We start from the raw sequence: 26327 nt of genomic DNA on the forward strand, positions 1-26327 counted from the left end.
GATGGATCATGGTCCCATTGCAGGAGCAGAGGGGCTGCACTCCCAGCCCTGGTGACAGTGACATGGTGGTGATGGGGAATCCAAGGAAGATGTTGGTGGGGAATCCAAGGGAAATGGTGATGAGGAATTTAAGGAAAATGGTGATAGAGAATCCAAGGAAAATGGTGATGGGGAATCCAAGGAAAATGGTGATGAGGAATCCAAGGAAAATGGTCATGGAGAAATCAAGGAAAATGGTGATGAGGAATTCAAGGAAAATGGTGATGAGGAATTTAAGTAAAATGGTGATGGGGAATCCAAGGAAAATGGTGATGGGGAATCCAAGGAAAATGGTGATGAGGAATCCAAGGAAAATGGTGATGAGGAATTTAAGGAAAATGGTGATGGGCAATTTAAGGAAAATGGTGATGGGGAATCCAAGGAAAATGGTGATGGGGAATCCAAGGAAGATGGTGATGGAGAAATCAAGGAAAATGGTGATGAGGAATTCAAGGAAAATGGTGATGGGGAATTTCAGGAAACAGCCAAGCTCCTTCCATGCTGCCCCAAGTACTTCCCACTCCCCAGTCCTTTTACCTCCAGCCCATGGGAAGGTCTATCCCTGCCTTGCAGCACCCATGGGTGCCCCCAGTGCTGTCTCCCTGGGCTGAGGGACACATCCAATGAGGAGGAGACCCCCGAACCCTCCAGGTTCCATTATTCAGTGGAGAAACAAGAATAAATCCCCAATTCCCTCAGAAATCCTGGCCCAGGGCAGGTTGCTCACCCAGGGGTGGGAGTGGGCAGTCCTGAGTTCCTGTGGGTTGTGGAATTTCCCTGAGGAGAGGGAAACCCACTGGAGTCATCCTCTAAATCCCTTTTGTGAAAACTGAACCTCCTAAACCTTCACCTCCGTGTGGTTTTATCCTAAAAAACCAGATAAATGCTGGAAGAAACACCCCCACCCTCCGGGCCGGGTGGGCTCCCCCCATCCCCCGTGGGTACCACTTCCAGATGTGCCCTTCATCCCTCCAGGCTGCGGGAGCATCCCCTCCTCCTCCTCCTCCTCCTGCTCCTCCAAACCGGTTCCTACCCTCCCATAACGATCAATATTTTGGGAGCCCCGCGCTGTTCCTCCTCCCCACCGGCTGCCGCCGCTGCTCCTTTCGCAGGGGATTATTTTTTGCTCCTCGGCTCATTAACGGGGTTGTTACCAGGCAGATTTGCTCGCCCGATGTTCTCCTTCCCAGCCCGCGGGCCGTGGGAGGAGGGAATGCCGGTTTCCATAGCGATGCGCTTGGCTTTAATCAGTGTTTCTTCCCTGCGAGAATTGATTACGGAAAGTGTCACTAAATAAGTCAGTAAATTGGATTTTTTATATACACACACATATATATTTTTTTTTCTCTCCCCTCTATCGGATTATATTAACGGAGTATTTGAGGCATCGTTGGAGATTTGGGGGAAAACACCTCCTGCTTCTCTCACAGATGCCGAGATAAAGAACTGAACGGGGAGAATTAGCATGGAAATTGCCTGAGGCTTAATCCTTGTCCACAGGGCGGGCTGGAGGGGATGCAGGATCCCTCCTGGCCCATCCTTGGGAAATCTTTAGAGACCAGGTTGTCCCACTCCTCTGCTTTCCAGGTGCTCCAAGCTGCTTTTCCTGGCTCCTCATCCATGGCCAGCCCCGGACTTTGCCTGGGTTTCATCCCCTAAATTTGTTATTTAGGGGTTCAGGCTCCCTCAGTCTCTCCTGGTTTCCCATTTATAGAATCACAGAATGGATTGGGTTGGAAAAGACCTCCAAGATCTTCAACTCCAACCCTTGGTCCAGCTGCAGTCCCTTTACCAGATCATGGCACTGCCCCAAATTTAAATCCAAGATTCCCAAACTTAAGCCAAATATCCCCCATATTTAAGTCCCAAACACTCAAATTTAAGCTCAAGATCCACCAAATTTAAGCCCAAGATCCACCAAATTTAAGTTTAAGATTTCCCAGGTTGAAGCCCCTCCTCATTCCCAACCTGGATTGGAGCAGGATCCGTCCCCCTTCCATGTGCAAAGTCTCCCAGATCTAAGTTGAAGGTCTGTCAAATTTAAGCCCAAGATCTCCCAAATTTAAGCAAAAAATCTCCCAAGTTTAAGCCCCAAATTCACCAGATCTAAGACCGAGATCCCTGAATTCAAGCCCAAACTCACCCAGAGTTAAACACAAGTTCTCCCAAATCTAAACCAAAATTCCCAACATTCAAATCTCAGCTCCCCCTGATCTAAGCCCAAGATCTCCCAAATTTGAGTCCAAGATCTCCCAAATTTGAACCCAAGATCTCCCAAATTTAAGCCCAAGATCTCCCAAATTGAAGCCCAAAATGTCCCAAATTGAAGCCCAAGATCTCCCAAATTGAAGCCCAAAATGTCCCAAATTGAAGCCCAAGATCTCCCAAATTGAAGCCCAAGATGTCCCAAACTGAAGCCCAAGATCTCCCAAATTGAAGCCCAAGATCTCCCAAATTGAAGCCCAAGATGTCCCAAATTTGAGCCCAAGATCTCCCAAATTGAAGCCCAAGATCTCCCAAATTTGAGCCCAAGATCTCCCAAACTGAAGCCCAAGGTCTCCCAAATTTAAGCCCAAGATCTCCCAAATTGAAGCCCAAAATGTCCCAAATTTGAGCCCAAGATCTCCCAAATTTCAGCCCAAGTTTCCCAGGTCTAGGCCCAAGACCTCTCAGGTTTAAACCCACATTTCCCCACATTTAATCCACAAACCTCTACATTTAAAGCCAATATTTTGCAAATTTAAGCCCAAGAGCCCCCAGATTGAAGCTCCCAGACTGGATTGGGGAAGGATCAGGCTCCCTCCATGTGCTGCTGGATCCATCACCTTCCTCACCCTGTGGATGGTGGGACAAGGGCTGGGTGGGCACCCCCTTGGGATGGGGGGATGTCCCTTTGTCCCTGTGTCCCACGAGCTGCCAGGGATGTGGCTCCACTTGGAATCTCCAGACTCTCAGGGAGAACCCCCCAGTCCAGGCAATTCCCCATCCACTTGTTATTTTAGGGATTTTTGCTCCATTTAATTAATTCTCCCCCTCTCATAGTCCATGTGGGAGTCTCCAGTGGGATGAGGAGCCGTGACCTGTGGTGGTTAATTGAGGTCCTTGATTAATCCTGATTTTCTTTATCCAGCTGTTGGTTTGGAGGTGGATTCCCAAGGGATGGTTGGGATGGGTCAGAGGCAGCCTCTGAGGCTGAGCCAGGGCTCAGGATCCATATGGAGTGGGAAGGGTTTATTTGCTGAGGGATGGGATGAGTGGGATGCATGGGATGGATGGAATGGGATGGGATTGAGGGATGGGATGGGATGGGATGGGATGGGATGGGATGGGATGGGATGGGATGGGATGGGATGGGATGGGATGAGATGGGATGGGGTGGGGTGGGATGGGATGGGATGGGGTGGGATGGGGTGGGATGGGGTGGGATGGGATGGGATGGGGTGGGGTGGGATGGGATGGGATGGGGTGGGATGGGATGGGATGGGGTGGGGTGGGATGGGATGGGATGCATAGCTTGGATGGAATGGAATACATAGGAGGGATGGGATGGGATGGGACGGGACGGGACGGGACGGGACGGGACGGAATGGGATGGGGTGGGATGGGATGGGATGGGATGGGGTGGGATGGGATGGGATGGTGTGGGATGGGGTGGGATGGGGTGGGATGGGATGGGATGGGATGGGGTGGGATGGGATGGGATGGGATGGGATGGGATGGGATGGGATGGGAAGGGATGGGATGGGATAGGATGGTGAGTTGGATGGATGTGGTGGATGGAATGTGTGGAATACACAGGATGGATGACTTGATAAGGGTTGGGGTGGGATGGATAAAATGGATGGGATGGGATGGGATGGGATGGGATGGGATGGGATGGGATGGGATGCAATGGGATGGGATGGATGACATGATATGGGATGGGATGGAGTGGGATGGATGGCCCTGATGGCACATCAGGCTCCCCTGTTGATGTTCCATCCCAACCACACTTCCAGGTTATTCCAGACCAGCACAGGCTGCACGGCCCCTCACTTCCCGCTCTGATTCCAGACAGATCTGCTCCAACCTGGGGCCTGACTCCTCCCTTTGTGCAGCCCAAGGCAGCAGGGCTGGGCTCTGTGTCCCCTCCTCCCACGGCCTGGTGCCACCCTTTGCCTACATCTTCTCCAGATTCCTCCTGGTGCCTCAGCTGAGGCTCAAACCTGGGATTCAGGAAAACTCAGCCCAAATCCCACGTCTCCTGCCATCCCAGAACCTTCTGCTCCCCTGGGTTTGGAGCAGCTCCAGCCTGGTGTCCTCAAGGCACAGCCCTTCTCCAGGGCTGGAGCTTCTGCTCTTCCCCCTCTCCTGTGCCTGAGCTTCCTGCTGGAGCTGCTCTGATGGAGCTGCTCTGCCTGACCAGGAGGGCAAATGCTCCTGGCACGATGCTGAGCAGGAATCAGCCCATTTTCCAGGGAAACTGAGGCACACAGGGCAGGGCCAGCCCCTCAGCCCTCACTGGAATCACTCACTGGGATGCTGGGTGCTCACAGCCCTGTGCCTCAGTTTCCCCTCCCAGGCAGGTTCCTCCTCGGGCCCCTCTGCTGTCCCTGGCACACATTCCCACCCTGGGGACACTGCTGGCACCCCCTCACCCCATCCCACGAGTGCCACCACCCCCTGCCCTCCCACCAAGGCGCTCCAAGGGTTGTTCAAGGTCATGGCAAGGTCAGACTGGGGTTAACAGGGATTAACAGGATCATCCCAGCTCCTTTCTGCAGGACCCCAGCAATTCCCAAGGGGATGGAGCAATTCCCCACAGGGATGGAGAGCCTGTGGTGGAGGAGGGCACTGCCCCGGAGCCACCCTCTGATGGGCAGGCAGGGAATTGAGCTGCTTCGATTGCCTTTCCCTCGGCATGGAAAAGTTTCCTGGCTGGGAGGCAAGAGGGGGAGAAGAGTCTCATGGCAGCATTTACAGGCTGCTGAAAATAAGAGCTGTAACGTTCTCTTAAAGCCCAGCAGATGCAATGGGGTATCAGAGTTAAGTAGATGTGATATTGTGTCAGTGATAAGTAAGTTAAACCAGCCTGTTCCCTGGAAAATCAGAAGTTTGTGAGGTATTTTGGGGGAAAAATGCCATGAAAATTCCTGGAGGTCTTTCATGGGGACATCAGAGCCATCAAGAGCCAAATCCACCCAAAGTTTTTGGGAGCTGACAGAGCTCAGGGTGTAGTTTTAGTGGGTGTAACTCAGCAGGAGCATCCTCTGGGGTGAGGATGGTCAGGAGGGGGTGAGGGATTATCCCTCTCCATATGGGAACAGTCCTGGGTTTCAGCATTCCCAGCACTGCAAAGGTTTCCTGCCTCAGTTTCCCTTCCCTGTGATGGAGCCAGAATGGGAGGGGCTGGGTTTAATTTGCTACATTTAAGGGATATTATTATTTTATTATCGTTATTATTACCATTATTGTCACTCCTGCCATTAGACACCCCAAGGCTGCATCTCCCAGCCCTCCCTGATGGAACCCTCTGGGATGGATGGAGCCAGGAGCCTGGACTTGGAGGGGACCCACCCCCGTGGGTGCTGGGCTGTCCTAGGGGTGCAGAGGGTGGGGCTGCACCCAGGGGTGCCCCCCTGGAGCAGTTTTCCAGCGGGATCCCGGGGTGCAGTGTCTAGACAAGCACACCCAGCCGGGGCTGCGTTCCCATGGCAACGCTGCCAGATGCAGAGGAATTAAATAAATAACTGGGAATGGGGGGGGAGAAAACAGGCAGGAGGAAGGAAAGCCACTGGATGGGGGGTGGGTGCTGGGGGGCCGTGGTGAGAGACCCCCCCACACCCCAAATCTCTGTGTGAGCCCCCAGCACCCACAGCCACATCCCGGAGATCTGGGATGCTCCAGCCACGTGTTGTGAGCTCCTACACCTGGGGGGGTACAAAGGGACTGCTCAGAGGCCACGGTGGCATCAACAAGGGGTTGCACCAGCTTGGGAGGACCCAATTTGTGCCTCTTTCACCCCACTTTCAGCTCCTGCTTTGCACTGGATCTGCTCAGTCCTGGGGCATCTTCCCAACTCCTGCTCAGCCCCACCCGAGGCTGAGGCTCAGGCGCCTTTAGTTTCTTTTCCTCCTTGGTTTTATGAAGGTTTTTGCAGTCGGAAGTAGGTCAAGAACTTGTTTCCAAGTCATTAAATGGAGTCCCTGGGTTCACAGCGGTGTTTGCACCTCCTTAATAGTCAATCTCTCCTTCCCTGCTCATTTAAATCGCAGCCGATTCCCCTCCTGGGGCTGGAGATGGAGATGCCTCCGACACCTCCTGGGGCTGCCCACGAGCAGAAGGCACTGGCAGAGCCCAAACCAGCCAAATGCCTCAAACTGCCTCAAAAGGAGAAGTCCCGAGGGTTGGCTGAGCCCGCAGGGGGGCTCGGTGGGGGTGTGGGATGCTGTGACATCCTTCGGGCTGGGGCAGGATGTGGCTCCGTTAATGCCCCATCTGGGACACCAACATCCCTCCTGGATCGGACATCCTGCCCTGCAGCTCTGCCCGGGGGTGTTTTCTCCCTGAAATCCAACAATTTTTTGTCCAGAGCTCCTGGAAGCTCCTCCCGGCCCCAAACACTCAGAGGGGCTCAGGGTCGGGCTCGGCAGCGACGCTCTCGCAGCATCTTTGGACGGGGAACAAAGACCCCAAATCCCTCGAAAACGCAGCGAAATGAAAGGTTAAATCCCTGGCGAGCCTCAGGCATATGGTGTGCGGGAGGAAATGAGGAGCGCAGGATAATAACCCGGCAGGGGGTCAGGGCGCCGCTCGGGCAGGGCAGGGCAGGGCAGGGAGCTCAGCCTGACTCGCAGCTGCTGCCGCGGGGAGGAAACGCAGCAGGTACCTGGGAGCATCATCCAACCTGCTGCTGCTCCATCCTGCTCCAGGATCCTGCCCGCTGCCCCTCCAGCATCCTGCTCCAGGATCCTACTTCAGAATCCTGCCCACTGCCCCCTCCAAAATCCTGCTCCAGGATCCTGGTCCAGAGTCCTGCCCTCTGCCCCTCCAGCATCCTATTCCAGGATCCCGCCCCCTCCAGCATCCTATTCCAGAATCCTGCCCCCTCCAGCATCCTATTCCAGGATTCTACCCCCTCCAGCATCCTATTCCAGAATCCTGTCCCCTTCAGCATCCTATTCCAGGATCCCACCCCCTCCAGCATCCTGCTCCAAAATCCTACTTCAGAATCCTGCCCACTGCCCCCTCCAAAATCCTGGTCCAGAATCCTGCCTGCTGCCCCTCCAGCATCCTATTCCAGAATCCTGCCCCCTCCAGCATCCTGCTCCAGCATCCTGCTCCAGCATCCTGCCCCCTCCAGCATCCTATTCCAGAATCCTGCCCCCTCCAGAATCCTGCCCCCTCCATCATACTATTCCAGAATACTGCCCCCTCCAGAATCCTGTTCCAGAATCCTGCCCACTCCAGCATCCTATTCCAGAATCCTGCCCACTCCAGCATCCTATTCCAGAATCCTGCCCCCTCCAGAATCCTGCCCCCTCCATCATCCTATTCCGGAATCCTGCCCCCTCCAGAATCCTGCCCACCCCCCCAAGGTGCAGCTGGGTGCCAGGGCTTTGCAGTCTTTAGGGAGGATGTTTTCTGGAGGGAATCCAAACCATTCTGGGTGTCTCTGTTTCCAAGAGAGCAGAAGTGGGAGCTGCTGGGAGTGTTCCTGGTTTAGTATTGCAGTGTCCGAGGGTGCTGGGCCAGGGATGCTCCTCCTGGGGCTCAGCACTGACCACCTGGGGTTTGGGAGGGATGTCCCACCTCAGTGTATCAAATGTGAGGGGGAAGGTACTCCCTGGACTCTGAGCAACTCTCCTGGCACAGCCAGAATGGGATCCATCTCTCCCATCCTTGTTAGGGGGGTTAAGAAAACTGGGAAGACTGCATGGATTGATGGGGTGGGTCTGAAGAAGGTGAAGGTGCCACAGCCAGGGGGTGATCTGGGGACAGGTGAGCTCCTTCCCACTCGAATTTGGTGCCCACAGCATTGAAAAATCCCATTTTCCTCCAGCCCTGCCCCCAGCCCTGGGCTGAGCCCCCCAACTCCTGTCCCCAGGGGCAGTCCCTGTGTCCCCTCCTGCCCCAGTCCTGCCCAGGGACTGTCACACTGGCAGAGCCCCTTCCCACACCTCACCTGCTGGAAACCAAACCCTTGGGAAGAGCAGGATCCACCCCCAGCTGAGGGATGGGATTGGCTGCCAAGGGAACTTTTGGGGTCGATCAATCAATGAGAGAGTGTTTAATTAAGAGGGAGCCCTAAAACTCATTGCATTGATCAGCTGCAGGTTCACCTTAATGAGCAGTGGGATGGTGTGTGAACCCAGGAGTGTCCCAGCAGCAGCTGGAGCTGGGAGGGGAGAGTGTTAATGAGCGTGGGGGTGCAATTAGCAGGAGGAATCCCCTTTCCAGGAGGAGGAGGGTGACCTGGGGGGGATGCTCTGAGCTCCACAGGGCACTTGGGACTGAGGGATTGGATGATGCTGATCCCTAAATTGCTGGGAATTTTGCTGGGAATTTTCCTGGGATGCCCCTGGCCATGTTTGGGGTGATGTTGGGCCCTGAACTGCTGGTGGTGGCTGCACACAGAGCTGAGGTGCCTTGAAGTTCCCTGCCAGTGACAGCCCACCCCCAAAATACCAGGTGAGGATACTCCAGGGGCTGGACCAGCTTGGGAAGCACAACAAGGAGCAAGGCAGGAGCATCAGCTCTGTGAGGGTCACCAAACATGGATCCCTCTCCCCCTGGAGGCTTTGCCACAGTTTTCCCACTCATGAAGAACATTGTGCCCTTGGGATGCCCTTGGGATGCCCTTGGGATGCCCTTGGGGTGCCCTTAGGATGCCCTTGGCCCTGGCAGGGGGTGAGAGCCAGGGAGTGGCACACTCAGTGTCTTTGTGCTCTGTCTCTGTTTCCCTTAACCTCAAACAACATCTGACAAGGCTGGAAAAAACACGATTTGCTCTTCCCACAGAGGGAATAAACTGGAATAACGCCCTCCCAGAGCAGTGTGGGAGCTGCTAGGGGGGTTCCAGCACAGCTTTTTGGTGTAATCAACACTCATCCAGGGGGAAACGTGGTGTTTGCCCTTAATTTTGCCTCTCCTTGTGATGAACAAGGATTAGGTTCCACCAGGCTCTTCCCAGCTCCTCCTGCAGCCTGTCCTGGTGTGACAGGCTGGAATGAAGGAGCTGCACAGGTGTGAACTCATCTCTCCAGCTCTGTGGGATGCTCCCAGAGGCTCTTCCCAGCCCCATCCCTCAGCCTGGAACATCAGTGGTACCCAAACCTGCCATCAAGCTCCTGCTAAGCAGCTCTGTCAGCAGCCCCCAGATGGATGGGTGGCCATAAAACCCCCAGCACTGCTCTCCCTGGAGCATTTATTATTTACGTGCCTCAGTTTAAGAGATTTACAGCCCAGTTGTATTTCCAAAGGCTGTTCCCTGGGAGAGTTTAAACAGCTTGGAAGTGAATTAAGCTGCAATGCAAACAGGATTGTCCCAGCTCCACAGAGCCAGGGGCTGCCCAGGCCCTGCTGCATCACCTGTAACTGGAACCAGGGTCCTGCCAGCCCTGATCCAGCAGATCCTACCCCAGGATGGGGTAGGGAATGGGATACCACAGTGCCAGGATGGAGCTGGGCTAAAATAGGTGTTGATATGAGCTCTCACTAAGTGTCCTAGTCTGAGGGAAACCAGAATGTTTACCAAGACCAGAGGAGAGGATTCCTCTTCAATAACCACGTCACTCCTTATTAAATTTAGAAAAAACCCAAAAATTTAATTAGAAAATGTATATAAGAAGGATAACTGTTCTTGACTACTATATATAGATATAACTATGAACAGACCAGAGCAAACTACTCCCTCAGCACCAAAAAAAAAAAAAAAACAACTCCCAAAACCTGCAGGTTCCCCCTGGTGCAGTTACATTTATGGACAGTGTCAGTGTCACACCTGGGCTGGAGGTGAGGTGAGTTTTCAGTTTTCCCCAGCGAGGCAGAGACAAGGGGTGAACACTCACGTGGTGCAGGATGGAGCCTTTCCCTGGGGAAAGAGCAAACTCTCTCCCTCCTTGTCCCTTGTTCAAAAGAAGGAAACACTGGGAGTTGAGGAGTGGTGGGAATTCCCAGAAATCTCCTTGCAGACGAAGTCAGTCCCAAGGAAAACGTCTATAGCGTGTCCCAAAGTGTGTCTCTCCTCTCTCTCTCTCTCTCTGAAGCTCAGGGTGCCCAGAGATGGAGGGGGGAAGGCAAAGAGCAGAGCCAGAGGGAGCTCTCACCAGCTCAGCAAACAGTGGCCTTTCCCCAGCAGCTGCCCCAGTTCGGGGTGAAGCAGCACCCAGGAAAAGCCTCTCCCCCTCCCAGGTGCACTGAGTCTGTTTTCTCCCCTCTGCCCCTCCACTGAGTTGGAATCTGCAGCCACCAACCACTCCTTTGTTCTCAGCCCTGGCACTTGGACTCCCAAAACCTTTGTGTTGGTAGGGTGAGAAGAATTCCCTGAAGGAACCCCTGGACACTGAGACAATTCAATGAGCATGTGGTGTTTCTTGGGTGGGGAAATTGAGGCACTGCTGGTGGTCCCACAGCCCTGGCTCAGGCTTGTGAAACGCTCTGGGAAGGACTTCTGCCACCTCATTTATTCCCCCCTGTAATTAGGACACATGAAGTCGGGCTGGCCAGACTGGGATGCTGCCTGGGAACCCCCTGGGAGCTCCAGGATGGAGATCTTCTCCATCCAGATCCTGTGGGAAGCTGCTGGGGAGGGTGAGGTCCATTTTCTCCTGGAGTTTTGAGGATAAACTGCCCTTTTGGGAATAAAATTCCCAACAGGATGAGCCGTGTGGCACCGGGAGGGGACACTCAGGCACGGTGGGGTGGGCAGGACTTGGGGCCCAGGAGCTCACGGGGGTTGTTGGGTGAACTTGGGGCACCTCCAAGAGTGATGGGGACAGGGTTGGACTGTCAGCAAGAGACATGGAGACAGGATTTGGATTTCCAAGGCTGCTGCTGCTGCCACATCCCACTCCTAAGGCTGCTGGGGCAGGGATGCTCCTCCCAGGGCTCAGCACTGACCACCTGGGGTTTGGGAGGGATGTCCCAACTCAGTGTATCAAATGTGATGGGGAAGGTGCTCCCTGGGCTCTGAGCAGCCCTCCAGAATGGGATCCATCTCTCCCATCCTTGTCATGGGGATTAAGGACTAGGAAAATTGCATGGATTGATGGGATGGGTCTGAAGAAAGTGAAGGTGCCACAGCCAGGGGGTGATCTGGGAACAGGTGAGCTCCTTCCCACTCAAATTTGGTGTTGGCACCTTTGAAAAATCCCATTTTCCTCCAGCCCTTCATCCTCAGGGACTGCAGTGTCTGAGCACCCTGAAGTTCTCTAAATATTCTTACAAACTTCTCTAAAAGTTCTTACAAACTTCTCTAAAAGTTCTTACAAACTTCTCCAAAAAACATGACCTCACCAAATCTCAATTTTTTAACTTCAAACCACCTCTGAACGCCCCAGTGCTCCCACCTTGCCTTTACCACCCCCTTTCTTTAAGCTAAACCTGCAATTAAGAGCAATAGAGCCTTTCTGGAGGCAAAGGGAGCAGTAAATAAGTGCTGGGATAACGGGTGGATCACACCTGGTCCCTGCCCTGAAGGTGTGATCTATCCAGCTACATCCCACCCGTCTTGATGGATTACCTGTGACTTATCCCCACCTTGTTTATGGATTACCTGTGATTTATCCAGCTGCATCCCACCCTTGTTGATGGATTAATCGTGATTTATCCCCACCTCGTTGATGGATTACCTGTGATTTATCTCCTGCATCCCGCCCTTGTTGATGGATTACAAATGCTGGGGGCATCCTTGGGAGGAGCTGGTGAGGATGGGCAGAAAATCACTCACAAAACACCCTCCCGTGTGGCAGCAGCCGGTGGTTTTTCTCATCATAAACCCTTTCTTGAGGCCGATTTTCAGCACCACCCAAGCCCTGAGGGGTGGGGAAGGCGAGACCCGGAGGTGACAAGGTGACATCTCCTTGCTTTCCCCTTCCCGGCTCCAAATATTCCCGACAATCCCTCACCCGATGCCTCATGCAGACACTTCAGCCTGTTGCAACTAATTATCCACGGGATTCCCCATTAATTCCCAGCTGCTCTTTCCCTCCAGCATCCCGGGAGCTGCCGAGGTGACCGATGACTAATCCCCCTCCCTCCCGTGCTCTCCTGCAGGTCGCGGCGCTGGAGAGGCAGATCTTTGATTTCCTGGGATACCAGTGGGCCCCGATCCTGGCGAATTTTTTACACATCATGGCCGTTATTTTGGGTATTTTTGGGACCATCCAGTACAGATCCAGATACCTCATGATGGTAAGTGCTGCTGTGGGTGCTGCTCCCTGTGCCCGGGTACAGCAGAATCACAGAATTCACAGAATCACAGAATGGATTGGGTTGGAAGAGACCTCCGAGATCATCAAGTCCAACCCTTGGGCCAACTCCAGCCCCTTTACCAGATCATGGCACTCAGTGCCACGGCCAAGCTCAGCTGAAAAACCTCCAGGGATGGGGAATCCACCCCCTCTCTGGGCAGCCCATTCCAATCCCTGAGCACTCTCTCTGCAAAGAAGTTTTTTCTGCTCTCCAACTTCAATTTCCCCTGGCAGAGCTTGAGCCCATCGTGCCCCCTTGTCCTATTGCTGAGTGCCTGGGAGAAGAGACCAACCCCCACCTGGCCAGAACTTCCCTTCAGGGAGTTCAGACAGTGCTGAGGTCACCTCTGAGCCTCCTCTTCTCCAGGCTGAACACCCCCAGCTCCCTCAGCCTCTCCCCACAGCACTTGTGCTCCAGTCCCTTCTCCAGCCTCGTTGCTCTTCTCTTCTCACTTGGGTTGGAAGAGACCTCTGAGATCATCAACCCTTGATCCATCCCCACTGGGATCACTCTGGCACTCTGTGCCCTGGGCTGGTGATCACAGTGGGGTTGGATCAAGACATGTTGGATTCTCTGTCCCTGGAGGTGTTTCAGAGGACACTCAGTGCCACCTCCAGTCCCTTCTCCAGCCTCGTTGCTCTTCTCTGGCCCCACTCCAGCCCCTCAATCTCTTTCCTCAACTGACGGGCCCATCACCCCGGGAATGGCCCAGCCTCAGGTTTCCCTCCTGTATCACTTGGGACAGGATGTCCAGGGAAGCTGTGGTAGCTCCAAAGCCAGGTTGGACAGGGCTTGGAGCAACCTGGGCTGGTGGGAGGTGTCCCTGCCCATGGCAGGGGGTGGGATGGGATGAGCTTTAATGTACCTTCTAACCCAAACTATGCTATGACTCTGTGATCTCACAATTCCATGATCCACCTGCAGATCCAGTGGGATCACAGAATATTGAGGATCATCTTTGAATGGAAATCAGGATCCTTGGCATTCCACCGGCATTCCTGGGCCCCTCTGCCCTGGGGGGTTCTATCCCTGGGGTGGGATCCGGTGACAAGGAGGGAGGGTGGGCGGGTCCTGACGGTGTCTTCCCCCACAGTACGCCGTGTGGCTGGTGCTGTGGGTCGGCTGGAACGCCTTCATCATCTGCTTCTACCTGGAGGTCGGGCGCTTGTCCCAGGTAACCCCCCCAGCTGCTCCTTGTCCTCCCCACATCCTCCCTCCCTCCATCTCCCCACTCTTCTTGCTCTCCTGCCCCGGGTAACCCCCCCAGCTGCTCTTTGTCCTCCCCACATCCTCCCTCCATCTCTCCCACCCTCCCTGCTCTCCTGCCCTTGCCCTCTTTCCCCTTCCCTCCATCTCCCCATCCTCCCTGCTCTCCTGCCCTTGCCCTCCTACCCCTTCCCTCCATCTCCCCACCCTTCCTGCTCTCCTGCCCTTGCCCTCCTACCCCTTCCCTCCATCTCCCCACCCTCCCTGCTCTCCTGCCCTTGCCCACCTGCCTCCCTCCATCTCCCCACCCTTCCTTCTCTCCTGCCCTTGCCCTCCTACCCCTTCTCTGCTCCACATCCCTCCCAGAGCCCGTGGGTGCCCTTGCCCTGGCAGCAAAGCACCCACCTGGGGGTTGGAGGTCCCTCCCTGGTGAGTTCCCACGGGATGGGATGGACAGACAGACAGTTCAAACCAAGGTGACCCTTTCCTGATGTGCCAACAAGGAGATAAAGTGGAGAAGCCACAGAGGGAACAGGGATGAGCAATGATGGGAAAGTTTGGAGCAGGATCTCCCTCAGCTCATGGTGGTGGCAGGGATGGGGAGGGCAGTGGGTGGGAGGAGGAGACACCCCCCCCACCCCCCCCATGCTGCATATTCCCAGTTTTCTGGGGTCTTCAGAGGCTCTACAAGCTCCACTCAGCCCTGGAGTCCCCTGGACATCCTTAATGGCTTTGGGAAGTCACCCTGTGGTGATGGGGTGAGGCTGTGAGGGGGTTATGCCTTTCCATGACCCTCCACCCCAGCCTGGGCTGTCAAATTACAGCTTTTACTGGAAAAAGAGCAAAACTTCACCCAGTGATGGTGCAGCACTGGGAGGTTTGAGCACCCTCAGCCCATGGCTGAGGTACCTGTGCCAAGCTGTGCCCTGCTCTGACATCCCACCCCAGCTCTGAGGCTGCTGGACTGTGCTTGGGGCATCACAACAACTGCTCTGTGCTGCCCACAGCAAGGAGAGGGTTCCATGGCCCAGACCATCTTCCCAGCTTGCTCCAGGTCACTTGAGGCTCCTCTAGGGAGCTGAAGTGTTGGGTTGAGCAGCAGGCACGGAGGATGGGTGGGGGAGGATTCGGTGGAAATCCCGAGTCTCCGTCACTGTGCCATGCCAGAACACCCCCTCATCCTTCTTCCCAGCCCTGAGCCCACATCCTGCAGCTCCACAAACCCAAACCCACTCTCTTTCTATTTTTTCCACCCCCACCAGCAAAAATCTTTTCATCCCAGATTGGTGGTTTCCCACAGAGGATGTTCAGCAGATTCCCCATCCCCCAGATCCGAGGGTTGGGGAAACAGAGAGGGCCTGGGAGGACCCTCCATGGGGTGGGGGCTCATCCAGTGGCACCAGGAGGGTCCTCCATGGGGTGGGGGCTCACCCAGTGGCACCAGGAGGGCCCCCCATAGGATGGGGCTCATCCAGTGGTACCAGGAGGGCCCCCCATAGGATGGGGGCTCATCCAGTGGTACCAGAAGGGCCCCCCATGGGATGGGGACTCACCCAGTGGCACCAGGAGGGCCCCCCATGGGATGGGGGCTCATCCAGTGGTACCAGGAGGGCCCCCCATGGGATGGGGACTCATCCAGTGGCACCAGGAGGGCCCTCCATGGGGTGGGGGCTCATCCAGTGGTACCAGAAGGAGTTTCCATGGGGTGGGGGCTCATCCAGTGGTACCAGAAGGAGTTTCCATGTGGTGGGGGCTCATCCAGTGGCACCAGAAGGGTCCTCCATGGGGTGGGGGCTCATCCAGTGGTACCAGAAGGAGTTTCCATGGGGTGGGGGCTCATCCAGTGGCACCAGGAGGGTCCTCCATGGGGTGGGGGCTCACCCAGTGGTACCAGGAGGGCCCCCCATGGGGTGGGGACTCACCCAGTGGTACCAGGAGGAGTTTCCATGGGGTGGGGGCTCACCCAGTGGCACCAGAAGGGTCCTCCATGGGGTGGGGGCTCATCCAGTGGCACCAGGAGGAGTTTCCATGGGGTGGGGGCTCACCCAGTGGCACCAGAAGGGTCCTCCATGGGGTGGGGGCTCATCCAGTGGCACCAGGAGGAATTTCCATGGGGTGGGGGCTCACTCAGTGGCACCAGGAGGGCCCTCCATGGAGTGGAGACTCACCCAGCGGCACCAGAAGGAGTTTCCATGGGGTGTGGACTCACCCAGTGGCACCAGGAGGACCCCCCATGGGGTTGGGGCTCACCTGGTGGCACCAGGAGGGCCCTCCATGGGTTGGGGACTCATCCAGTGACACCAGAAAGAGCCTCCATGGGGTGGGAGCTCACGCAGTGGCACCAGGAGGGCCCCCACGAGGTGGGGTTACCCTGCAGCTTTACACCATGCTGTGGGGTGGCCCCATGGCCCTGTCTCTGGTGGGGCTGGGTGGGACCAGCAGCACCACAAGCAGCTGCTCCCCTGCCTTGAGGCCAAGCTGCCACACTGGTGACCATTCTGGGACATCCATCGTGTCACCTGGGCATCCTGGCACACCTGCTGGACCAGATGGTCCATGGCAGCAGCATGGGAGGAGCCACAAGCCCCGTGGATGCTGTGGATCAGGAAGACCCTGCTCTGTGTTCACATGGTCTCATGGAGCACCTTTGGGCTGAGATGTCCAACCCTCCTGCAAAGGGATGAGCTGCACACCCTTTGCCTCCTCCTCCTCCTCCTGCAGGACCGAGACTTCATCATGACCTTCAATACCTCACTGCACCGCTCGTGGTGGATGGAGAACGGGCCTGGCTGCCTGGTGACCCCGGTGCTGAACTCCAACCTGGCACCTGAGGACCACCACGTCATCACGGTCAGCGGCTGCCTGCTCGACTACCAGTACATCGAGGTGGTGAGCAGTGCCACGCAGATATTCCTGGCGGTAAGGGCAGCCCCTCCTCACCCTGAATCCTGAATCCTGAGGGAGGGTGGAATGGGGTGGGCACAGTCACCGTGGTGCCACCATGCCATCACTCATCAGGGGATTGGGTGCTGTCAGCAGCGGGGTGTCCCCAGGGCTGGGAAGGGAGGAGCAGGCAGAGCCTGTGCCAGCACCCCAGGGGTGTTGCCCACTCCCAACCCTGACAGGCTGTGGGTTGGATGCTGCAGGAATCTGGGAGTTGTCAGTGTGACCCACCCAGAGTGAGCTGGGGGGATGTGCAGTGAGAGGGTCCCTCTTCCCGGTGTCTGTCACACCCCGTGGGAAGGTGGGAATGGGGCACACCTGGATGCAAAGCCCCTTAGGAGGCTGCAAGGAAATCCAGCTTTGAAGGGAATTGTGGTCCAGAGCAGCTGCACCCACCAAAGGGACACCCAGGACTGTGTGGGGCTCAGCACCCTCTGTGCTGCCAGCCCAGCTGGGTGCCAGCCCACCCCCCTTGGGGCCCCCACCCCCCTTGGGGCCCCCACCCCCCTTGGGGCCCCCACCCCCCTTGGGGCCCCCACCCCCCTTGGGGCCCCCACCTTTGGCACCCCAGTGCATCTGAAACCATCCAGTACCCCAAACCAGCACCCTGACCCACTGCAGGATGCTCCCAGTGCCCCCAGTACACTCCAGGCTTCCACCCCACCAGCACCACGTGGTTGTGTTGTCCGTTTGTCCTTCCCCAATAACCACCCTCTCCCTGCCCACTCTCTTTTCCCAGCTCTTTGGGTTCGTCTACGCCTGCTACGTCAGCAAAGTGTTCCTGGAGGAGGAGGACAGCTGTAAGTGCTGTGGGTCGTGTGGGGCAGAGCTGCAGCACAGCCTTGGCTGGCACCATCCTGGGGCTCCCTGGGGTGGCGGCCCCTGGCAGGGCTGGGGGAGGCACGTCTGGGTCCCAGGTGGTGGAAGGAATCCCTTCAGTCAGGGGTTTTGTCCTGTATTTCCATCCCTGGCATGGCAAGTGTGCTGGGGGGTGATGTGCCACCCTGTGCCACCAGTGGTCCCCCAGCACAGCCTCGGGGAGGGGCTGCACCCTGGGAGGAGGGGACAGAGACAGGGAGCCCTTGGGTGCAGAACAGAACTGGTTCCATCTGACTTTGTCCCTGCCCCAGCCCACAAAGAGGCTGAGGCGGTCCCAGCCCTGTCCCTGGTGCCCACACCAACATCATGGCACTGCATCCAGCTCCTGTGGAGTTCGGGGTGCTCACCCCTCTGTGAGGCTGCTCAGGGTTGGATTTGGGGCTGGCATTGCTCTTGCAGCTCCACCCAACCCAAATTCAGAGCGTCTCCCCCAGGACAGAGAGTCTCCCACAGGACAGAGAGTCTCCCACAGGATGGAGCATCTCCTGCAGGTTCCTGGTCCAGGGAGCAGCGGGAGTGTCACCCTCGCTGTGAGGAGCCACCTCCACACCCTGATAAATTCCCAGCGAATGCTCCTGGTGCAGCTCCAGCCCCGCGGGACTGCGGGAGAGCCGTCCTGTCCTCCCTGCTCACATCTCCAGAGCCAGCCACCACCCCCCGCTCCCCTGACAGCCCCTGGGGACAACGAGCTGGGAATACCGTGTGTCCCCAGGCAGTGTCCCCACAGCCTCCACACTGCCAGTTTTTCACCCCAAAACAGGTGGAAACACAGCAATTTGAGCAAAGTTCTGGGTTAAATTTTATACAAACCTATGATGTTCTCCCCGATGTGGCCACAACTCCTGCAAAGCCCCCCCTGGAAGCCCCAGTTAACCAGGTGGTTGAGGCTGTGGCCATCCAACTGCATTAAAAGCTCATCTGCCGTTAATTAATTCCTGCCAGCTGGCACATCCCAGCAGCCCCGCGGCAGGCAGGGATGTGCCACACGGCACAGCCCCCCACATGCTCTCGGGATCAGGCTCTTTTCCCGGGATCAGTGTTGGGAGCAGCGTCCCAGCGGTGCCACAGCCCCACAGGTGGTCCCAGCCCAGCCTGTGTGGCATCCGAGGGTTTTTCCCCCCTTTGGGAACTGGTGTGGCAGAAAGGAAAAGTCTCCATGTGGAAGTGGCTGCTGCCCACGGGAATAACTTGTCTCCAAATGCAGGGAACCGGCAAAAGGTTTATCCACTCCCGGCGGCTCCGGGGAGTGTTTGCATTCAAACAAACTCCTGCATTCAATACTCTTTTAATATTAATGCTGCTGCAGCCCGGGATGCAAATGCATCTTTTTAATGGAATATCTTATTAGATTTGGAAATGGATGGTTGGTGTCAAAATTGAGAGCTGGCTGAATATTAAGATGGGAAGAGAAAGATGCCAGGAGGGGCGAGACTGCCCCCGGATCTCTCTGCTCTTGGACACCCATGAGTGGGAACCCACCCCGACCTCAGCTCTGTGTCATACTGATTTTGGGGAGATCACAGAATCACAGAATCAGCTGGGTTGGAAGAGACCTCTGAGATCATCAAGTCCAACCCTTGACCCACCCCCACTGTGAGCAAAAGATCATGGCACTCAGTGCCACGTTCAATCTCATCTTAAAAAACTCCAGGGACTGAGAGTCCCCTCTCTGGGCAGCCCATTCCAATGCCTGAGCACTCTCTCTGTAAAGAATTTCTTTCTGATCTCCAACCTAAACCTCCCCTGGCAGAGCTTAAGCCCCTGACCTCTTGTTCAACTGCTGGTTCCTCTGGGAGAAGAGACCAACCCCCACCTGGCTACAACCTCCTTTCAGAGAGTTATAGAGTGATGAGGTCACCCTCCATCTAACCTGGCCTTGGACACTCCCAGGGATGGGGCAGCCACAGCTTCTCTGCCCAGCCTGTGCCAGGGCCTGCCCACCCTCCCAGCCAGGAATTCCTTCCCAATATCCCATCTATCCCTGCCCTCTGGCAGTGGGAAGCCATTCCCTGTGTCCTGTCCCTCCATTCCTGGTCCCCAGTCCCTCTCCAGCTCTCCTGGAGCCCCTTTAGGCACTGGAAGGGGCTCTCAGGACTCCTGAGCTGCTTGCAGGGACGTTGCATTTCCCTGGGACGTTGCACTTCCCTGGGACGTTGCACTTCCCTGGGACGTTGCACTTCCCTGGGACGTTGCACTTCCCTGGGATGTTGCACTTCCCTGGGATGTTGCACTTCCCTGGGATGCAGCTGCAGCCCGGGATGCCGAGTGTCCCATGGGTGCCCTGGGGGTGGGGGCAGGCAGGGCATCCCCCCTGTGCCCTGCCCAGCTCACCTCCCTGCTCTCCCCACTCTCCCCAGTCGACTTCATCGGCGGGTTTGACTCCTACGGGTACCAGGCGCCTCAGAAGACGTCGCACCTACAGCTCCAGCCGCTCTACACGTGAGTCCCCGCCGGGCACGGCAGTTCCCACAGCTGGTTTGGTCCTGGCTCCCCAGCTCGAGCCACCCCCCCTTCTCCCCCTGCTCCTCAAAGCAGGAAAAAGGAAAGGGGAAAAAAAACCCCCTGTGCTAAGTCAGTATGTGCGTGTGTATATTTATATTTTTTTTCTCTAAATGTCAACAATTAAATGTATACAATTTACACCCACAAGAGGGAAAAGGAAAGGAAAAATAGGGGTGAGAAAGACAAAACAAAAAGCAATGGGTACAAAAAAACACCCCCACCCACCCAGCAGGTAAACCAGTACAACACAATCCCACCGACCACTCTTAGAAGGAAACCAGCCCCTTCTCTGTGTGGGAGTCTCACTCGTGTCCTTTCCCTGATATTCTGATATTCTGATATTCTGATATTCTCCTGATCTTCTGTGGGGCTCTGATAAGGGACTGAGAGCACCAGAGAGCTCCCTGCCCTCCACCCTCACTGGAAACCAAAAACAAAGGCTAAACTTCCTATCTCCTGTCTCATACCTGGAAAGAATGGATGAGGAATACCTGGGAGACAAGCCCCTCCCTAGTTATATCGGGTTACCAGGAAAAAACCTGGAGCAAACTATCACCCCTGCCATGGGCACGGGCACCTCCCACCGGCCCAGGGTGCTCCAACCCGGCCTTGGGCATTGCCAGGGATGGGGCAGCCACAGCTTCTCGGGGGGCTCAGGGTGCTCAGGGGCACAGCACCCCCTCCAAGGTGCCCCAATACACGCTCAGAACCCAAAGGATGTGCCCTCCGAGGTTTCCCCCAGGCTGGGCAGTTTTTGGGGGGTCATGCCCACCTTTTGCCAAGTTTTGGTTGCTGAGCCTCCCCTGGCAGTGCCCGGGGGAAGCAGCAGAGCTCAGATAAAGTGCCGCTGACTTTTCTTCCCTCTCCCTTACCCATTAAGCTCAAGGAGATAAACACTGGAAGGGGATAAAGCTGGGAATGTGGAGGGATTAACCCCGCGCGGGCTCTGCCCAAACATTCATTAGAGTTTCAGCCTTGTATGCAAATTAAAGGGCAAATTAGAGATGCAGAGAGGGTGGAACAAATTGATCTGTGACAGTGCTGGGCCCTCCCTGCGCCTTTGGGCACCGACAGGCTCCCCTGTGCCCGCCCTGGTGCTGTGCCTGCCCTTGTGCTGTGCCTGCTCTGGTGCTCTGCCCACCCTGGTGCTGTGCCCAACCTGGTGCTGTGCCCAACCTGGTGCTGTGCCCACCCTGGTGCTGTGTCCACCCTGGTGCTGTGCCCGCCCTGGTGCTGTGCCTGCCCTTGTGCTGTGCCTGCCCTGGTGCTGTGCCTGCCCTTGTGCTGTGCCTGCTCTGGTGCTGTGCCCACCCTGGTGCTGTGCCCGCCCTGGTGCTGTGTCCACCCTGGTGCTGTGTCCGCCCTGGTGCTGTGCCCAACCTGGTGCTGTGTCCGCCCTGGTGCTGTGCCCGCCCTGGTGCTGTGTCCACCCTGCTGCTGTGCCCGCCCTGGTGCTGTGCCCGCCCTGGTGCTGTGTCCACCCTGCTGCTGTGCCCGCCCTGGTGCTGTGTCCACCCTGGTGCTGTGCCCGCCCTGGTGCTGTGCCCGCCCTGGTGCTGTGTCCACCCTGGTGCTGTGCCCAACCTGGTGCTGTGCCCGCCCTGGTGCTGTGCCCGCCCTGGTGCTGTGTCCACCCTGGTGCTGTGTCCGCCCTGGTGCTGTGCCCACCCTGGTGCTGTGCCTGCCCTGGTGCTGTGCCCAACCTGGTCCTGTGCCCAACCTGGTGCTGTGCCCGCCCTGGTGCTGTGCCCACCCTTGTGCTGTGCCCGCCCTGGCGCTGTGCCCAGCCTTGTGCTGTGCCCGCCCTGGTGCTGTGTCCGCCCTGGTGCTGTGCCCACCCTGGTGCTGTGCCCGCCCTGTTGCTGTGCCCGCCCTGGTGCTGTGCCCACCCTTGTGCTGTGCCCGCCCTGGTGCTGTGCCCGCCCTTGTGCTGTGCCCGCTCTGGTGCTGTGCCCGCCCTGGTGCTGTGCCCAACCTGGTGCTGTGCCCACCCTGGTGCTGTGTCCACCCTGGTGCTGTGCCCGCCCTGGTGCTGTGCCCACCCTTGTGCTGTGCCCACCCTGGTGCTGTGCCCGCCCTTGTGCTGTGCCCACCCTGGTGCTGTGCCTGCCCTGGTGCTGTGCCCACCCTGGTGCGGTGCCCCCTGCATGGGGCTGATCCTTCCCTGGAGCCCCCCAACCCTCCAGGACTTTCATTTTTATTTACTCCAGTATTTTATAATTCTATTATAATTTATTTTAAAAGAAATAGTATCTAATTTTACGTTTTACATAATATTTATATTATTATTTATTACTTTATTATTGTATTATTTATTTAGATTACTCCAATTATATAATATATAAATACTTTCCATTTTATATAAAAGACAACTTTTCAGTTTATATAAAAGATAACATTCCAGTTTATATAATGTATAAATAATATTATTTATGTTAAATTATATAATTTTTGTATTTATAAACAGTATACAATTTAAGTTTATAATAATTTTTTATTATTTTCTAGGGAATCGTTTTTCTAAACCTGAGTGGGGCATGGTGGGATGGGGACATGGCTGGTGGCACCAGAGGGTGGGAGTGGTGCCAGGACCATCCTGGGGATCAGGGAGGGGTCCCCTCTGCCCCAGCCGGGTGCCCACCCTTGGGGCACCCAGGAGAGTGTTGGACTCATCCCATGGGTGCTGATCCCCAGGGAACACTCAGCTTTGGTGGGATGGTGCAAAGCCCCCATGGCCAAGGTGGGCAGAGGGCATGGCAGGAACTGGGGGCTCCCACCCTGACCTGCACCCTGCAGGGGCAGGGGGGGTGCCAGGAGGTGCTGTGGGCCCTCCTGGGGGCAAGCAGGAGGATTTGGGGATGTCAGTGGGAATATCGATTTTAGGTGGTGGGAACAGCAATTTTAGATAAACAGGGAACCCAAAAACTGATGGCAGAGAAATCTGGTGCTGAGCCAGCAGGGTGGGGACACCTCGGGGGGTGCTGGGGACCCCTCTGCCCCCTCTCTGGGAGACATTGAACCCACTGTACCCTCTGCCAAACCCAGTGCCCCCCTGACACTGCCCAGCTGCCAGGAACTTGTTTGGGGTGCTGTGGGTCACAACCAGAACCCTGTCACTGGGGTGCCATCTCTCCCCTCCATCCCACCCCACCCCACCCCATCCCATCCCACCCCACCCCACCCCACCCCACCCCATCCCATCCCACCCCACCCCACCCCACCCCACCCCATCCCATCCCATCCCATCCCACCCCATCCCATCCCATCCCATCCCATCCCATCCCACCCCATCCCATCCCATCCCATCCCACCCCACCCCACCCCACCCCACCCCACCCCACCCCACCCCACCCCACCAGCTCATTAATGACCCACCACCTCATTAATGCTGCTATAATTGATATCAAGGTGCCTCCATCCCCCTGACAGCAAAGGCAGGTTGGGTTCAGACTTGGGGGTGACATCTTGTCACCTGAGGTGGCATCTGGGGGGACCCAAGGGGTGAGGGGCATGGGGAGGGGACCCAGGGGGTCTCACTGCCACCCATCACCAGTGAGAGGCCAAACAAGGGGCTGTCCTGGCTCAGGGTGGGTCTGAGGTCACTCGTGTCCCCAGGGCCATCTGGGCAGGACAGCAGGGCTGCAGCCCCAGAAATGAGAGCTCATTCTGCAGCCTCCAATTAGCCATAATTGAATTAGCAGCAGTGTGGGGGAGGGCTCCCACCCAGTGGAAGGAGGAGGAGGTGCCATGGCAGCATCTCCTCCCCTCGGGTCCCTCCTGCCCACCCAGGGTGGCACCAGCCCCCCCAGAATGGGGCTCTGCCCCCCAAAATACCACCTGGGAAGCACAGGCTGGGAGCTGAGCCCTGGCACGGCTGTGACAGGGGTGTGGGCATGGGGGGGACTGCCCTGTGCCCCATGGGGGGCACGGGGGGGGTTCTGGTGGGCAGGGCTGGTTCTGACCTGGATCTGCCACCATTTAATCTGAGCCCCCTCCCCTCCAGTGGCTCCTTCAGCCCCCCAGCGATGGGATGGGGAGGAAAATTGGGAAAGGGAAAACCTGTGGGGTGAGATCAGAATGGTTAAAAATTGAAATGAAGAGATGTGCAATAGCAAGAATAATAGTAATAATAATAGCAGTGATAGTAATAACAGAATAATAGCAGAGGCAGCTGTAGTTGTAATAATAATAACAATTATAATTATGATAATAGTTATAACAGCAATAATAATGACAAGGCTCACTGCAAGAAGAGAGAGGAATCAACCCCAAGAACACCATGGCAGGGGGACATCAACCCACTGGGGGTGCCCAGCCTGGTCTTTGGCCCTCTGGTACTTTGAGGGGGTGAAAGGGGGGCAGTGGCCCCGTGAGAGCCACCCTGTGTCCCCCCAGCAGGTCCCTGTGCCCAGGGCTGTGACTCCCTGTCCCCAGGTGGGGACACTTGGTGGGGTCTCTCTCCTGATGCCTCCTCTCCCCCTTTATTTCCAGGTCTGGGTAACCTCCTCCTGCCCTGGATCAGGCGATGGGACCCCCCTGGAGCCACCACACCCCCAATGACACAACCCACAGAGAGGAGGGGGCACCATCTGAAGCTGCCCCGAGCCCTCCCTGTGCCCACAACACCCCGAAACGGAACCAGGAGCTGCACATCCATCCCCCCTGGATGCCCCCGAGCCCAACCCACCCACCAGAGCGGGAGCAGGGGCTGGACATGAGGGATCCCCCCAGGCTGTGCCACCCCCTTTGGCTCCAACACTCGCTGGGATGGGGACATGAGGACGTGCAGGAAGGTGGCAGAGCTCACAGGACACTTCTCTTCTGTTTCTCCAGCCTGGTTTCCCTGGAGCAGCGATGCCCTTCCCGGTGTGCCAGGACAGTGGGACTGGGGCAAACCCAGCTGGTTTGGAGCAAACTGGGACCAGGGGCAGGGGACAAACTTTGGGGACAGCAGGACACAGAGAGCAGCGCTGGGACAATTTTCCAAAACTCTGGATCTGGGGGTCAGGCTGGCTCCAAAAATGGGGATTTTGCTCCCAGAGGGAATTTTCCAGCCCCTCCCAGTTGGATGGAACCAGCACTGAAGGGGCTCCCTCTGGATGTCTCCCACGCCCTGAGGAGCTGGATCTGGACAGCAACACCTTTGCTTGGACCCCCAAATGTGGGGACAGGGGGGGACTCCCCAGCACCCCAAAATCCCCCTGCAAACTCCCCCATCCCTCCCACATTCCGGGGGGACTCCTCAAATCTGCTGTTTTGGGCACAGCCCCTTTCCGGCTGTTTTAACAGATCTAAATGAATGTTTTGGGTTGGTTTGGGATTTTTTTTTTTTATTTTTAATTATTGGTTTGGGTTTTTTATTTAATTTAAAGTGCCTGAGTAGACTCTGGCTGAGCTGGGCCCCCCCCCAAGGCCAACATCGTGCCTTCAGCAATGCTGTGCCCACCCAGGGCTGCCCTGGTGCCCCCCAACCCCTGGTGCCCCCCAACCCCTGGTGCCCCCCAACCCCTGGTGCCTCCAACCCCTGGTGCCCCCCAACCCCTGGTGCCCCCCAACCCCTGGTGGCCCCCAATCCCTGGTGGCCCCCAACCCCTGGTGCCCCCCAACCTCTGGTGCCCCCCAACCCCTGGTGCCCCCCAACCCCTGGTGTTCCCCAACCCCTGGTGTCCCCCAACCCCTCACCCAGAGGCCTCTCCCTGCTCCCTTCACCCATGGGGAGGTCTTGGTGGCAAATCCACCCATCAGCTTTGGTGTCAGAGGAGGGACATTGGCATGAGGGGAATGATTTTTGGGGAGGGATGTGGGAGGTGTGTTGGGCAACAAAGAAAAACGAGCTGGGAAGGAAAAGCCTCAGAAGAAGCTGGAAGAAAAAAAGGAGTTTCCTGAAGCATCCCAGCTCTCCCCACCTCACTGGTCTCCTGGTTTTCCTGGAGGTGGGATGAGGCTCCTCCAGGATCCCTGGATGTGACCCCAAGCCCCTGCTCCACATCCTGGAATGTTGGATGGATTTAACTCCCAAGTGTTTGTCCTTCACCCTTGGGAATTTAGGTGGTTTGTTTTGGGGGTTTTTTTGCATCCTGGAGTGGTTTATTTTGGTCCTTCCCCCCAAGGAGATGTGAAGTGCCCCTGCCCAGGGCTGGGATGTGCTGCAGCTCCCCCACAGCCACCTCCAGCCAAGCTGCCAACTTTACAGGCAATAATTTTTCCACCCCTTCCCTCTCTTTTTCTGAAGGAAAACCGTGTTTTTCAGGCAATGCATCCCCCTCAGTCCCCAAAACACCTCCCCACCCCAAGGGCTGCCCAGG

General features: G+C 56.6%; 1 protein-coding gene across 1 annotated transcript in view; it reads left to right on the forward strand.

Moving 5' to 3' along the window:
* Window positions 1-25507, forward strand: part of NKAIN1 (sodium/potassium transporting ATPase interacting 1) — a 44284-nt gene extending 18777 nt beyond the window's left edge. Inside the window, exons 2-7 of the mRNA XM_071576714.1 lie at window positions 12295-12432; window positions 13586-13666; window positions 16420-16617; window positions 17381-17441; window positions 19878-19959; window positions 24514-25507. Of these exons, the coding sequence (XP_071432815.1) occupies window positions 12295-12432; window positions 13586-13666; window positions 16420-16617; window positions 17381-17441; window positions 19878-19959; window positions 24514-24523 (570 nt within the window). The 3' untranslated portion in view covers window positions 24524-25507. The remainder of the gene's footprint in view (window positions 1-12294; window positions 12433-13585; window positions 13667-16419; window positions 16618-17380; window positions 17442-19877; window positions 19960-24513) is intronic.
* The last annotated feature ends 820 nt before the right edge of the window (window positions 25508-26327 follow it).

This window comes from Pithys albifrons, chromosome 24, assembly GCF_047495875.1.
Source record: "Pithys albifrons albifrons isolate INPA30051 chromosome 24, PitAlb_v1, whole genome shotgun sequence".
Taxonomy (NCBI): domain Eukaryota; kingdom Metazoa; phylum Chordata; class Aves; order Passeriformes; family Thamnophilidae; genus Pithys; species Pithys albifrons.